Source organism: Trichomycterus rosablanca, chromosome 16, assembly GCF_030014385.1.
Source record: "Trichomycterus rosablanca isolate fTriRos1 chromosome 16, fTriRos1.hap1, whole genome shotgun sequence".
In the NCBI taxonomy this organism is placed as follows: domain Eukaryota; kingdom Metazoa; phylum Chordata; class Actinopteri; order Siluriformes; family Trichomycteridae; genus Trichomycterus; species Trichomycterus rosablanca.
The window spans coordinates 27,029,761-27,044,130 of NC_086003.1; the positions used below are offsets into that span (position 1 = coordinate 27,029,761).

General features: G+C 40.7%; 1 protein-coding gene across 1 annotated transcript; it reads left to right on the plus strand.

The window, feature by feature from the left end:
• Window positions 1–1,343: 1,343 nt before the first annotated feature.
• angptl5 (angiopoietin-like 5) lies at window positions 1,344–12,974 on the plus strand. Its single transcript, XM_063011802.1, has 8 exons — window positions 1,344–1,454; window positions 3,515–3,659; window positions 4,880–4,983; window positions 5,070–5,163; window positions 8,791–8,894; window positions 9,025–9,145; window positions 10,469–10,654; window positions 11,984–12,974. Exons 1-8 carry the CDS (start codon window positions 1,386–1,388, stop codon window positions 12,301–12,303), a joined length of 1,143 nt encoding a protein of 380 aa, XP_062867872.1. The 5' UTR covers window positions 1,344–1,385; the 3' UTR covers window positions 12,304–12,974.
• The last annotated feature ends 1,396 nt before the right edge of the window (window positions 12,975–14,370 follow it).

Here is a 14,370-nt window from a genome sequence, read left to right on the forward strand (position 1 = left end):
GAGGTGACCCCTCATAAGTGCATACAATTACAACCTCTGCTGGCTGATTGATGGCACCTGCACAATGAAATACTGATCCCTAGGTGCAGGTGAAAACAAGTGGTCGGCTACTGCACACGTGTCAAAGGGTCGTCTTAATCATAACCCTATTTTTTCAGGATCGGAGGTCAGCAGCACTACAGGAAGCAAAAAACTCCAATGAGTATCATGGATGCAAAAGATTAAGATATTTTCCAATCTACAGTCCATAACATTATTTAAAGATTAATCTCGTTTTATGGGCCAAAAAATGGTTACATTTTATCCACTATCCAAATTTTCGTGGACTGGGGTTTGTATTACAGGTCTTTGTATTACAGAAACAAGGCAGGAATACACCCCCAGAAACTGTGCAGGGCCAAACACTCAGTTGGCACTTACACTTAGGAGCATCCAGTCCACCTTCTGCACGTCTTTGTTAGGTGGAGCACCTTTAGGAAAACGACACAGAGAAAATGCAAAAGTCCTCACAGTGTTGACCAGAGGCAAAAATTAAACCCACATCACGTCCTTGGTCTTTAATCACCTTGAATTTTTTCTGGAGTAAAAAAAATGCTGATGGATAGTTCTTTAAGTGCTGCACCAAACAATGACTGGCACTGGAAGAATTATAAGCAAATACAGATTCCAAACTGTAGCTTTAAACTGGACTCATTATTATAAATGTGTGCTTATTTAAAATGTAAGTCTATAGTTGATTCAAAACAATCAAATGGTTGTTAGAGCTAGCCACGTCCAACTGCAGAAGGGTTCAGCTCATGCTAACGTAGGTTAAAAACAGACTATACTTTGTGCTCTTCTTGGACAATCCTTGATATTTCCTAATTCTTGCTGACTCAGCAGAACTAGGTAATGGTCAACAGATGTGTTCCCACAAAGCCTTCTGATGTGAAACCTGCTTGGCAGCAATCAGTAACACTTTCCACACTGTTCTATAGGTAATAAAGAGGGCCTACAAAGGCATGTGCTGACGTTCTAGCTTTACCGTTGCTTTTGTAAGACCACAGCGGATCCTGCTGTGCTTGTGGAAGGAATATAATTTACGTAGTCTCCACTCCCAGACCTGCTGATTTCCAGCTCAGACACGGCAGACCAAAGTGTCACGTTTCCCTGCAACATGTGGTTTTGATAGAGCTCACAGGATGTTGTCAAACAGCAATAAAAACAACAGTGGTTTACAATTGATATTGAATAGAGCTGGGTGGACAGAGGTTTTCCATGATATGAGCAGAAGCAGCAGCAGCTGGCTTTTGTTGTACTGTGGCCAAAAGAAGGCAGTCCTAGTCCTAACCACTTCACACTGAGAGCGGAGCATCATTTTCTCACAGAGCTCTACATGAGGAGACATGATTTGGATTACCTTGTTCTGGCTCTATGTGTTTCCAAATGTACTTGCATTACCCAACCGTACTGTGGTAAGTGTTTTTAAACAAACCATGTGTTTTTTAATTTTGTTTTATTGTCTATGGTCATTGGATGAAACCGTTATTGTAATTAGAAAAACATATAACCTCTGTTAAACGGTTTGTTTTTAAGGCATATTAATGTACACCGATCAGCCATAACATTTAAACCACCTCCTTGTTTCTACACTCACTGTCCATTTTATCAGCTCAACTTACCATATAGAAGCACTTTGTAGTTCTACAATTACTGACTGTAGTCCATCTGTTTCTCTACATACTTTGTTAGCCCCCTTTCATGCTGTTCTTCAGTGGTCAGGACCCCCACAGAGCAGGTATTATTTAGGTGGTGGATCATTCTCAGCACTGCAGTGACACTGACATGGTGGTGGTGTGTTAGTGTGTGTTGTGCTGGTATGAGTGGATCAGACACAGCAGCGCTGCTGGAGTTTTTAAACACTTCACTGTCACTGCTGGACTAAGAATAGTCCACCAACCAAAAACATTCAGCCAACAGCACCCCGTGGGCAGCGTCCTGTGACCACTGATGAAGGTCTAGAAGATGACCGACTCAAACAGCAGCAATAGATGAGCGATCGTCTCTGACTTTACATCTACAAGGTGGACCAACTAGGTAGGAGTGTCTAATAGAGTGGACAGTGAGTGGACACGGTATTTAAAAACTCCAGCAGCGCTGCTGTCTGATCCACTCATACCAGCACAACACACACTAACACATCACCACCAAGTCAGTGTCACCGCAGTGCTGAGAATCATCCACCACCTAAATAATACCTGCTCTGTGGGGGTCCTGTGGGGGTCCTGACCACTGAAGAACAAGGTGAAAGCAGGTTAAAAAAGTATGTATAAAAACAGATGGACTACAGTCAGTAATTGTAGAACTACAAAGTGCTTCTATATGGTAAGTGGCGCTGATAAAATGGACAGTGAGTGTAGAAACAAGGAGGTGGTTTTAATGTTATGGCTGATCGGTGTACATTATAGTCTACAGAGCATGAAGAAGTTTTATACCTTTAAAATAACTCAAACCAAACTACAGTATATAATTGAGGGTTCTATTAGTAAATTTCCATATTTCTATATTTGTAGTGGTATTAAAAACAAACAAGCAAATAATTTAGCATCAACACATTATGATATATATTCATTTATTTACTTTCTGTTTTATCCTGGTCAGGGTCACTGTGGGTCTTATTTATTTGGCAAACGGTAGGAAAAACCCCAGACCTGTAGCCAGTTTAAGTCTCAAGTTTTGGTTGACCAACCTGATTGTATATTAAACTATATTAAAATATATATTGAATTTGATACATGCAACACATTCAAAACAAAGTTGAGACGGGGCATAATGAGTGAGTTGGTAACAAGTGAGGGCATCATTAATAAATTAAATGAGGATCTTCCACAGGCTCAGTCTTTGTGAGAGAATTGTCAGTTGGTTAAAAACATTTCTTAATGCAAGATTGTTAATAGTTAAGGGTTTTACCATCTATTGTACAAAATACTATGAAGAGATTGAGGGAATGCAGATACATCTCAGTGTGTATGTGTAGGGCACCACTGTTAAATGTGTGGGATTTTTATTTTTATTGCAATCTACAAAATGACCCAACTTTTCATTAAATGAGGTTTCTATTTGTGAGCAAATGTTTAAAAACACAAATTTTTAATCAATATGTTAAAAAAATAGTGGCAATCAAGTGGTACAAGAGTAAAACACACAAGCCCACCATTGCTGAGATCTCAAGCTTTCAAGTTTGAATATCAGCTCTGCTATCAGCCGGTCGGGCACCTACACAGACACACAATTGGCTGTGTCTACCTAAAACTGAACGGAAAAATCTGGAGGACATACACTTTGTTTGAAGCATTTTTACACCCATAAACAAGTAAGACACACTCTGCAGACCAGATTATGACATGTTTGCCTGATTTATGACAATAAATAAAATAAATAATAATAATAACAATAAACTTTCTGTTCATAGATATGTAATATAACTTAATCGTTAATCGTCAAATCATAATCACATTATATTCTTGTTAAATAGGACATAAACAATGCCACACTTAATGACTCTGAGATGGTGGCGGATGGTTTTGAAGCGGCATCCCTCCATAACCAGAAGGAAAAGTGCACAGTGCCATGTGAGATGACAGCAAAGCTCATGCTGGATGAAAAGCATTCTCTGTGCAGTATGTATTCAACCACAATCACAAAACTGGTTTCCTTTACTGGATCTTTATAAGAAATCCACAATACAACAGAAAAGCTGACTGGGAATTAAATTTTAGACAGAAATTAAGCAATAAAATGTGGTCTTAACTTCAGTGGTCTGCATTGGAAGAGGCGTGTACAGCAAAGTGCTCATGCAATCGAGAAAACCCTCAGCAGTGGAAGACAAAAATTGAGTGTGCTAAATTGGAAAGAAAATGGGGAGAAAATGCATTTAAAAAAAAGAAAGAAAAGGAAGTTTATTTAACTACATGAAAGATCAAATTCATGGTAGGACAGGTTTTTGATTCTAACATATCAGTTGATGGAGTTTGCTGAGAGACGTAATTTTACATTGGTCCTCAAAATACACTAGCACACCAGAGCTGGGATTTCGAACACATCGAGTTAAGGAATAATGCTGATCAGGGTGTGGCTCTCCGTGCACAAGGCTGATCTGCATATGAACTCACCTCATGCAGGTGAAAAGATGCAGTCGGGTACTGCTCACGTGTCGGAGGAAGCATGTGTCAGTTCACTCTCCTCGATCGGGGCGGGGGTCAAAACTGGACACGCTGAAAATGAGGAGAAAAAGGGAGAAAATGCTTAATAAAAAATGTTGAAGATCTTTAATGTATACGGGAGACTTAGTCAGTGTTTGATAGTAATATGCATGTGGCAATTCTCACAGTGGGGGGAACCTCGCCCCTTATGCAGGAAAAAGAATGTAAACCTTTGGGATAATGACCTGTTCTGTATTAAAAACACAATATAACACTTTCCTGCTGCCCAGGACCAGAGCTGGCACAGTTTTTATGTATGCTTATTCTGATGAAACCCTCATATTTCTATCCAGGCAAGTGCACCACCTAATAGCTAGGTTGTTGCATCTGATTTCTAGACCCTCAACCAGTAAAAATGCTCCACTGAGCAGGTCATGATGATCTGATTCAGGCTTTAAGCAGCTAGAAAACATTCGTGCTGTAAAATACATGAGTGGAATGATGTTTTAAATTAAGACCCTTGTGTGCTCTTACTAAATGTATTTGCTCAGTTATGACAACAAGCAAATGGATAAAGAGCAGAACACAAACTGCATTATGAGAAATCATTACAGAAATCTGGGTAAATCTACTAGGTTTACAACTTATTTTATAACAACTGAACTCATTCAAAAATTCTAGTGATTTGTGTGACTCAGGTAACCTCCAGCATGCCATGACAACCTACACCAGAAGTACCAGAAAGCTGATCAGAGATCTGATTGATGAACAGCAGAAGACCCTGGAATTCCTGTCCAGTCAGGTACCAAACGTCTCAGCTTCTGTTCTCTGTATTCCTGCACATAAATCAACAAAACACCATCTGACTGGCTTTGTTTCTTTTTTAAGGTAATGGAGCTAACGACCAAGGTTCAGATGTTGAGTTTAGAGGTGCAGAGAAACAATAACGACATGTTTTCCCTGAAGCCCACGCACGCTCACGGTAAATCAATTCAAGTTTACATTCACTTGAAAGGCAGTCTTAGGATTTCAATGATTTCTGCAACTGTTATTTTTCCATGACTGAATCAAAGGAACACAAACAATCCAAACAGTTTTAACAAATTTGAGTTTTTTGTATGTTTATTAAGTATTTTCTAAAAATATATCAGAATCTGTTCAGTTAAAAAGAAGTTTGTGCTGTAGAAAGCTCTATGATGTCATTTAAGTTAGTGGCATAGTTTATTAATTCCTTGTTAATATTTAGACTACAGCTGGTGATTTCTCTGTGCTCATGTAAACAGGGCTAGTTTAACTACACCCATTATACTGAACCACATGTATTATAACAGAGGAGTTTATAAACACATGTTCCGCTCTTCAAAAGTGAATAACAGATTCAGGAACATAACTTGTAGCAATTTCTAAGCAACCTTACATCACAAGATCATTTGTACAATCGTCCATAGTTATAATGTACGTGGAACAGTGGTCTCTTTGCCAAAGTAAAGGAAGAAAGAGGCGCCCAGGTGGCGCGGCAGGATATTCCGCTAGCACACCAGCACTGAGATTCTGAACTCCTCTGTTCGAAACTCAGTGTTGCCACCGAACGGCTGGGCGCCATCTAGCGGGCATAATTGGCAGTGCCTGCAACAGATTCAAAATTGGCCACCGTATCTGCAGGGTGGGGGCCGGACTATGTGTGGGTGGGTGGGTGGGATTTCATACGCTGTGTAAGGACCCTGATTTGCGGAAGAGACACCTGTGCAGAAAGCAGGGGCAAGAAGAGGAGGGCTGTGCACGTCGGAAGAGGTGTGTACAGCGACGTGCTCTCCTTGGATGCAATCGGGTATCCCTCAGCAGCAGAAGACAAAATTGGGTGCACTAAATTGGGAGAAAAATGGGGAGAAAATGCATATATATATATATATATATATATATATATATACAGTGTATCACAAAAGTGAGTACACCCCTCACATTTCTGCAGATATTTAAGTATATCTTTTCATGGGACAACACTGACAAAATGACACTTTGACACAATGAAAAGTAGTCTGTGTGCAGCTTATATAACAGTGTAAATTTATTCTTCCCTCAAAATAACTCAATATACAGCCATTAATGTCTAAACCACCGGTAACAAAAGTGAGTACACCCCTTAGTGAAAGTTCCTGAAGTGTCAATATTTTGTGTGGCCACCATTATTTCCCAGAACTGCCTTAACTCTCCTGGGCATGGAGTTTACCAGAGCTTCACAGGTTGCCACTGGAATGCTTTTCCACTCCTCCATGACGACATCACGGAGCTGGCGGATATTCGAGACTTTGCGCTCCTCCACCTTCCGCTTGAGGATGCCCCAAAGATGTTCTATTGGGTTTAGGTCTGGAGACATGCTTGGCCAGTCCATCACCTTTACCCTCAGCCTCTTCAATAAAGCAGTGGTCGTCTTAGAGGTGTGTTTGGGGTCATTATCATGCTGGAACACTGCCCTGCGACCCAGTTTCCGGAGGGAGGGGATCATGCTCTGCTTCAGTATTTCACAGTACATATTGGAGTTCATGTGTCCCTCAATGAAATGTAACTCCCCAACACCTGCTGCACTCATGCAGCCCCAGACCATGGCATTCCCACCACCATGCTTGACTGTAGGCATGACACACTTATCTTTGTACTCCTCACCTGATTGCCGCCACACATGCTTGAGACCATCTGAACCAAACAAATTAATCTTGGTCTCATCAGACCATAGGACATGGTTCCAGTAATCCATGTCCTTTGTTGACATGTCTTCAGCAAACTGTTTGCAGGCTTTCTTGTGTAGAGACTTCAGAAGAGGCTTCCTTCTGGGGTGACAGCCATGCAGACCAATTTGATGTAGTGTGCGGCGTATGGTCTGAGCACTGACAGGCTGACCCCCCACCTTTTCAATCTCTGCAGCAATGCTGACAGCACTCCTGCGCCTATCTTTCAAAGACAGCAGTCGGATGTGACGCTGAGCACGTGCACTCAGCTTCTTTGGACGACCAACGCGAGGTCTGTTCTGAGTGGACCCTGCTCTTTTAAAACGCTGGATGATCTTGGCCACTGTGCTGCAGCTCAGTTTCAGGGTGTTGGCAATCTTCATGTAGCCTTGGCCATCTTCATGTAGCGCAACAATTCGTCTTTTAAGATCCTCAGAGAGTTCTTTGCCATGAGGTGCCATGTTGGAACTTTCAGTGACCAGTATGAGAGAGTGTGAGAGCTGTACTACTAAATTGAACACACCTGCTCCCTATGCACACCTGAGACCTAGTAACACTAACGAGTCACATGACATTTTGGAGGGAAAATGACAAGCAGTGCTCAATTTGGACATTTAGGGGTGTAGTCTCTTAGGGGTGTACTCACTTTTGTTGCCGGTGGTTTAGACATTAATGGCTGTATATTGAGTTATTTTGAGGGAAGAATAAATTTACACTGTTATATAAGCTGCACACAGACTACTTTTCATTGTGTCAAAGTGTCATTTTGTCAGTGTTGTCCCATGAAAAGATATACTTAAATATCTGCAGAAATGTGAGGGGTGTACTCACTTTTGTGATACACTGTATATACATGGAACAGTGGTCTCATTGCCAAAGTAAAGAAACAAAGAAAAAGCCAAACTGTCTCTGTAAACTAAGATGAGATTTGTCAGCACAGTCAGCAAAAAAGAAGGAATAGCTGGAACACAGATGTTTCTGTCCACAGTCAAGTATGCATTACATCACCATGCACATGCGACAAAGAAGCCCCAGATTCACAATCAGTAACTTAAAGCTCAAGTAAAGTTTGTTGCTGGTTACAAGGACAAAGAAAAAGCTTATTGATGGGAGTTTTGTGGTCAGAAATGAACCAAGGTAGTAGATACGTATGGTATTATATGTCCTGGTGCATTGCAAAAAAGTGAATGTAGCAGTGACAACGTTCTTCAACAGTGAATGCAACAGGACAATCCAGCAGGACAATGACCCACAACACACAGCAATACTAGTTTTAAAATGGCTAAATCAGGATAAAACTACGCATTTGGACTGAGCTTTCCAAATTCCTGACATCAGTCCTATCAATAATATGTGGACTGTACTAAAACCAATAAACCTGCTTAATAAACTACAAATTCTGCCAAGTGGGAACATCTAGTCTTCTTGATTGTTATGAACACAACTAGTGTAATTTATTTATATTTATTTATTAGAATTTTAACATCATACACTTTGGTTACATTCATGTCCTGACAGGTAGTTACTGGTTACACAAGATTCATCAGTTCACAAGGTTAAATCAAACACTCATGGGCAATTTTGTATCTCTAATTCACCTTTGGACTTTGGAAGGAAACCGGAGCTCCCGGAGGAAACCCACACAGACAAGGGGAGAACATGCAAACTCCACTCAGACAGAACCCAGACTGTTCCACCTGGGAATCAAACCCAGGACCTTCTTGCTGTGAGACGACAAACTAGTGTAAAATCCAGTGTCTGCCATTTATAGGAATGTGTGTCTTTGGTATGGGTATTTCGCACAGTTTGACTGCAACCGTGGCCAGAATAATGCAGAAAAATAAAATAAAAAACAAAAATGTATACTTATATACTTACCTTTATAGGAAGGGACTGCAGCGACATCAAGGAAACATTAGAAGCCGTGTCACCCAAAATTCCAAGTGGAGTTTACATCATTCAGCCCGACAACTCTGAACTTTTGTTTGAGGTAAAACGTCACACAGTGTTTGTATAACTGCTGAACAATTTGTTCCTTACATGAATTTTTTCAAAGCTTTTTCTTTGCTGTTGGAAGTGGCACAGATGATATAATTGTAAACATATGACCACTGCTGTAGGTGTTCTGTGAGATGGATTACATGGAAGGAGGCTGGACGGTAATCCAGAGACGAACTGATGGCCTTACCGACTTTAAGCGAACGTGGTCAGACTATCTGGATGGATTTGGATCTCTACCAGGTTAGTAACCCTACATAGTTTTTTTTAAAATGTTCCTCATGCTTTGAAATTTTGTGGCCTAATGTCTGTTGACCTAAACATTACATCAAAAATTATGGACATTAATATAGATATGATCTACACTGGCCAGGCATAACATTTTGAGCACTGACAGGTGAAGTGAATAACACTGATTATCTCTTCATCACGGCACCTCATCCTCAAAATTGATGTGTTAGAAGCAGGAAAAAATTTCAATTTTATCTTTCAGCAGGTTAATGCGCCCTGCCACAAAGCAAAATTGGTTCAGGAATGGTTTGAGGAGCACAACAACGAGTTTGAGGTGTTCCCCATATCTCAATCCAATCGATTATCTGTGGGATGTGCTGGCAGACAAGTCAGATCCACGGAGGCCCCACCTCACAACTTATAGGAGTTAAAGGATCTGCTGCTGACATCTTGGTGCCAGATACCACAGCACACATTCAGGGGTCTAGTGGAGTCCATGCCTCGACGGATCAGGGCTGTTTTGGCAGCAAAATGGGGACCAACACAATATTAGGAAGGTGGTCATAATGTTATGACTGATCGGTGTATTTTAGGTGCTATAACAGCTTTCACTTTTCCGAAAGATATTCCACTGAATTTTGGACTATGACTGCAAGTATTTAATTCTCTTTATTCACAAGAATATTTAATTCGTTCAGTTCTGCAGTCAGCGTTCCAGTTCATACCACAGGTGTTAGACAGTCTTGGGGTTAGGCCCCTGTTCCACTTACTCACTCATTTACTCACTTTCTTAACCGCTTATCCAATTAGGGTCCCGGGGGCTGGTGCTGGAGCCTATCCCAACTTTTCAATGGGCACAAGGCACACAGGAACACCCTGGACGGGGCGCCAGTCCATTGCAGGGCAGACACACACACACACACACACACACACATATTCACCAGGCATAATGAGTTCACGGTGGGTGTTCTTTACCATATTTCAGTCAGCATTTAAAAACGCAAATGTTGATCTTAGGCTTCCTAACCATCAAAAAAACATATTGCAATCAAAACCACTAAAAAAGCAGCTGATGCTGCTTTCAGGGGTGGTGTAAAACTCAGGAATGATAGATGGCAGATGCCTTCTGTGAGCTTTTGTGGTTATGTGACTAAGCTCAAATGTTTTCACTTTAAATACATTATGGGGCAGATCTAGCAGGTCAGAAACGAAACCAACTAACTTAATGGAAAAAATTTAGTGTTGTTTCAAAGGGAGTGTCCACATATGTTTGACCACGAAGTGTTTACAAATGATTTTGTAATTAGTGTATTTCTGCATTGCTTCTGTGTGTAGGAGAACACTGGCTTGGGTTAAGGAAGTTGTTCAGTATTGTTAATCAGAAGAACACACGATTCCAGCTACACATATCCCTCGTCTCTCAGGACGACTCCACTGCGTACACGTCCTACGACAACTTCTGGCTCGAAGATGAGACCAAATTCTTTGCAATACATCTTGGCAGATACGCCGGAAGTGCAGGTGAGATATTTCCTCTCGTACACCTATAACAAACAAAAGTTGGGACAGCATGGAAAATGCAAATCAAATAAAAACACAGTGTTCCTTACATTTACTTTGACTTTTATTTGATTGCAGACAGGATGAACCTGAGATATTTCATGTTTTATCTGCTCAACTTCATTTCATTTATTAATAAACATCCATTCCGGCATTTCAGGCCTGCAATACATTCCAAAAAAAGTTGGGAAGGGGGCAATTTAGGGCTAGTAATGAGGTGTAATAACTAAAAAATGATGTGATTCCAAACAGGTGATTGTGAACATGGTTTGGTACAAAAGCAGCATCCAGGAAAGGCTGAGCAACGATGATCAGAGGATCTTCAGCTTGTCCACAAATGTGTGAGAAAATGATTGAAATGTTTAAAAACAATGAACCTCAAAGAAAGATTGGAAGGGATTTGCATATTTCTCCCTCTACAGTGCATAATGTCATTAAACCATTCAAGGAATCGAGAGGAATTTCAGTGCGTAAAGGCCAAGAGCGCAAGCTTAAGCTGAATACCCATGATCTTCGATCCACAAAGTTGAATCAGTTCATCTGGACACAAGTTTGTTGTAGAGATACGTTTCGTCACTCATCCAAGTGACTTCTTCAGTCTGAGCTGGTGGTGAATAACCCCAACCTTATATGCAGACGATTTGCATAACAACCGAAACCGGCCCATTGCATAACAATGAAACTGGTGATCAGGTTCACTGATGGCACTGCATCAAGAACCACCACTCAACAATAGCTGATATAACCACATGGGTGAGGAATTACTTGGTAAAACTTTGTCAAGCACTACAATACAGAGTTACTGCACAAATGCCACTTAAAACTTTACTGTGCAAAAAAGAAGCCTTATGTTAACCATGTCCAGAAGCGGCGTCAACTTCTCTGGATCAATTCTTGACTTTAGTTATTGAATAGATTTCCTTTATTTACCGTAATTTCTTCACAATACCCAAAATAAAGTGACTGAAGTGAACCAAATGAGAAAATACTCATGCAATTCAGATTAGAATAAAGCAGATATACACATCAAACTATTTTAAATTAGACCTGGCATATAACAAATCCATTTTATTTGCAGGTAATATTATTATAATTCGTTTAAAATACTGCTACCCAAAACCATACACTGAATGTATCTCCTAAATTATGCTTTTGCTGGAAGGTCTTGAAAAATGCTGCATTTGCAATGTCAAGCATAATTTGATCCACAAACCAGAATCAATATACTAAGAATTTCCCACCCATAAGTTTTTAACTAAATTTCGAAGCTTATTTTCCTCTCTTTCGCAGGTGATGCCTTTAGAGGATACGACCAGGAGCAGAACCAGGACACGGCACCTTTCAGCACCTTAGATGTGGACAATGATGGCTGCATTCCATTCTGTAAATTTAACGACACGGTCATGGAGAGCTGCAGCACACATTACAACAACACAGGCTGGTGGTTTAACCAGTGCGGCCGGGCGAACCTCAACGGGTCGCCTCTGGATCAGGATCGTTCGGCTCAGCCGTACCTTCACTGGGACACGTGGACTAAAAATGGAGAACCTGTCAGCATCAAGTCTGTAACAATGAAGATCAGAAGAGTGGAAGGATCGAACCTGAAATAGGATTTATGAGACTGTGATGGGAGAAGCTTTAGTTGCTGTGGAAATAAACATAAAACTATTACATGCTGAAGTGTAAAGGGATTGTTTTGAGAATAAATATTAATGTGTAATTTGTCCTTATTTGAACCCTGGTTGGCTGGCTGGAATGAAACTATTAGCCCATTTTAGGATTCAGTGTTACGGATGAAGACTGACCTGTTTATAGAAACTAAAACTGTGTGTTCCAGATCTATTGGTGGGTCTGATGATTAGTGTTTGTGTTGGATGATGAAGATCAGCTGCCAGCATTCCTTGAATCCGTGAAAAACATAATTCGATGCACTTTAAGCCCATGTTGTAGAGTTTAAGTCAATGAGTTACACTTATAAATGGACACGTGAGTCATGTCGTTGGTTTTTTATTAATTTCAACTGTTCTTTCTCTCTATACATGAATAATTAAAAACAAATTTAAGTCTGTAATATGTTTATTGTTTCTTTGCTAAATCAAAAAAATACATTCAGTAACTTAGATTTTGAAAGTTCTATAAAGTCATTTAACTGGTTGGCCTCCTGATTCCTTTTCTCATCTCTGTGCAGGCGCCATCAATCAGTCAGCAGAGGTCGTAATTGCACCAGTCATGGGAGAGAGACCCCATCCGGCTTAATCCCGCCCATATCTGAACAACAGGCCAATCGTTGTTCATGTGGCCGCTCAGCCTTAGCCGGCAGGCAGAGCTGAGATTCGATACAATGTATTCAAGATCCCAGCTCTGGTTCCAGCGTGTGTTTTTACAGCTGCACTACCTGAGCGGCGGAGTAGTTTTTATTTAAGGGTGTTCCTGCATCCATCCATTCTTCAATTCTTAACAGTCTCCCAGTCCCTGCTGCTAAGAGGTAGCTACCAATCACAAGATTGTCAATTAAAATCCAGCCTTTGCTATGCAGCCACTGTTGGGCCCTTAAGCAAAACTCTTAGCTCCAGGGTGCCATACAATGTCTGACCCTGCGCTTTGACTCCAGCTTTCAAACAAGCTGGGATATGCATAAAAGAATTACATTGTACTGTACACCTGTATATGTACTGCATACATGACAAATAAAAAAGAAGCCCCTTTATTTAGTCCACAACTTGTATTTTACTCTCAGGTGGCTGTGTGATGTATTCTGTAATTTCCCATATGAGATAATTACAGATATATTATTATAATGAGTACCAAACATCTCAGCCTAAGTTTAAACATATTATCTACTATAATAATCAACCCCGCTACTGTGGGTGGCCCAGTGTTTGAAATTAATTCATTAAAATGGCAACCACCTTAAAAAAGATGGCATGGTGTGTGGGCCTCGACTGCCATCACGGTGCTAAGGTAAACACATCAGCAGTTAAACCATCTGTACTGTTTCAAAGTCTAAACAACACGTCACAGCTTCGGTAAAGCTCTGTATGAACCAGGTCTTGCTAAATGTAAATGGACGGGGTCTTCAAACGCTGTGTAAGAACCCTGATTGGCGGATAGAGGCGCCTGTGCAGAGTGCATGGGTGGAAAAGGGTTCCTCTAAGGGCTGTATGCGGGTCAGAGGAGGCGTGAGCAGCAATATACCCACCTCGACTGCAATCCCCCAGCAGTGAAAGACACTAAATTGGGAGAAAATGCATAAATAAAAAAAAATGGCAGCATAACAAGCGGCACGGTGGCTAAGTGTGTAGCACTGTCGCCTCACAGCAAGAAGGTCCTGAGTTTGCATGTACTCCCTGTGTCTGGGGAGTCTCCGGTTTCCTCCCACAGTCCAAAGATGTGCAAGTGAGGTGAATTGGAGATACTAAATTGTCCATGACTGCATTTGATATAACCTTGTGATCTGATGAATCTTGTGTAATGACTAACTACAGTTCCTGTCATGAATGTAATCAAAGTGTAAAACATGATGTTAAAATCCTAATAAACAAACAAACCAGCATAAAACACCACAATAAATAAATAAAAACAGCATAAAAACGAGTAAACCAGTGTTTTCCAGTTGGAACCAGCAACCAGTTAATGATAGTAAGTACTTTGTTATTCAGCATGGAAGTGTAACCACA

Bases quoted from the DNA above. Each gene is read 5' to 3' on its own strand.
- angptl5 (XM_063011802.1), top strand. From the start codon at position 1,386: ATGATTTGGATTACCTTGTTCTGGCTCTATGTGTTTCCAAATGTACTT. The intron at 8,895-9,024 runs GTAAAACGTCAC...CCACTGCTGTAG, and splicing joins ACTCTGAACTTTTGTTTGAG to GTGTTCTGTGAGATGGATTA. The intron at 10,655-11,983 runs GTGAGATATTTC...TCTCTTTCGCAG, and splicing joins CAGATACGCCGGAAGTGCAG to GTGATGCCTTTAGAGGATAC.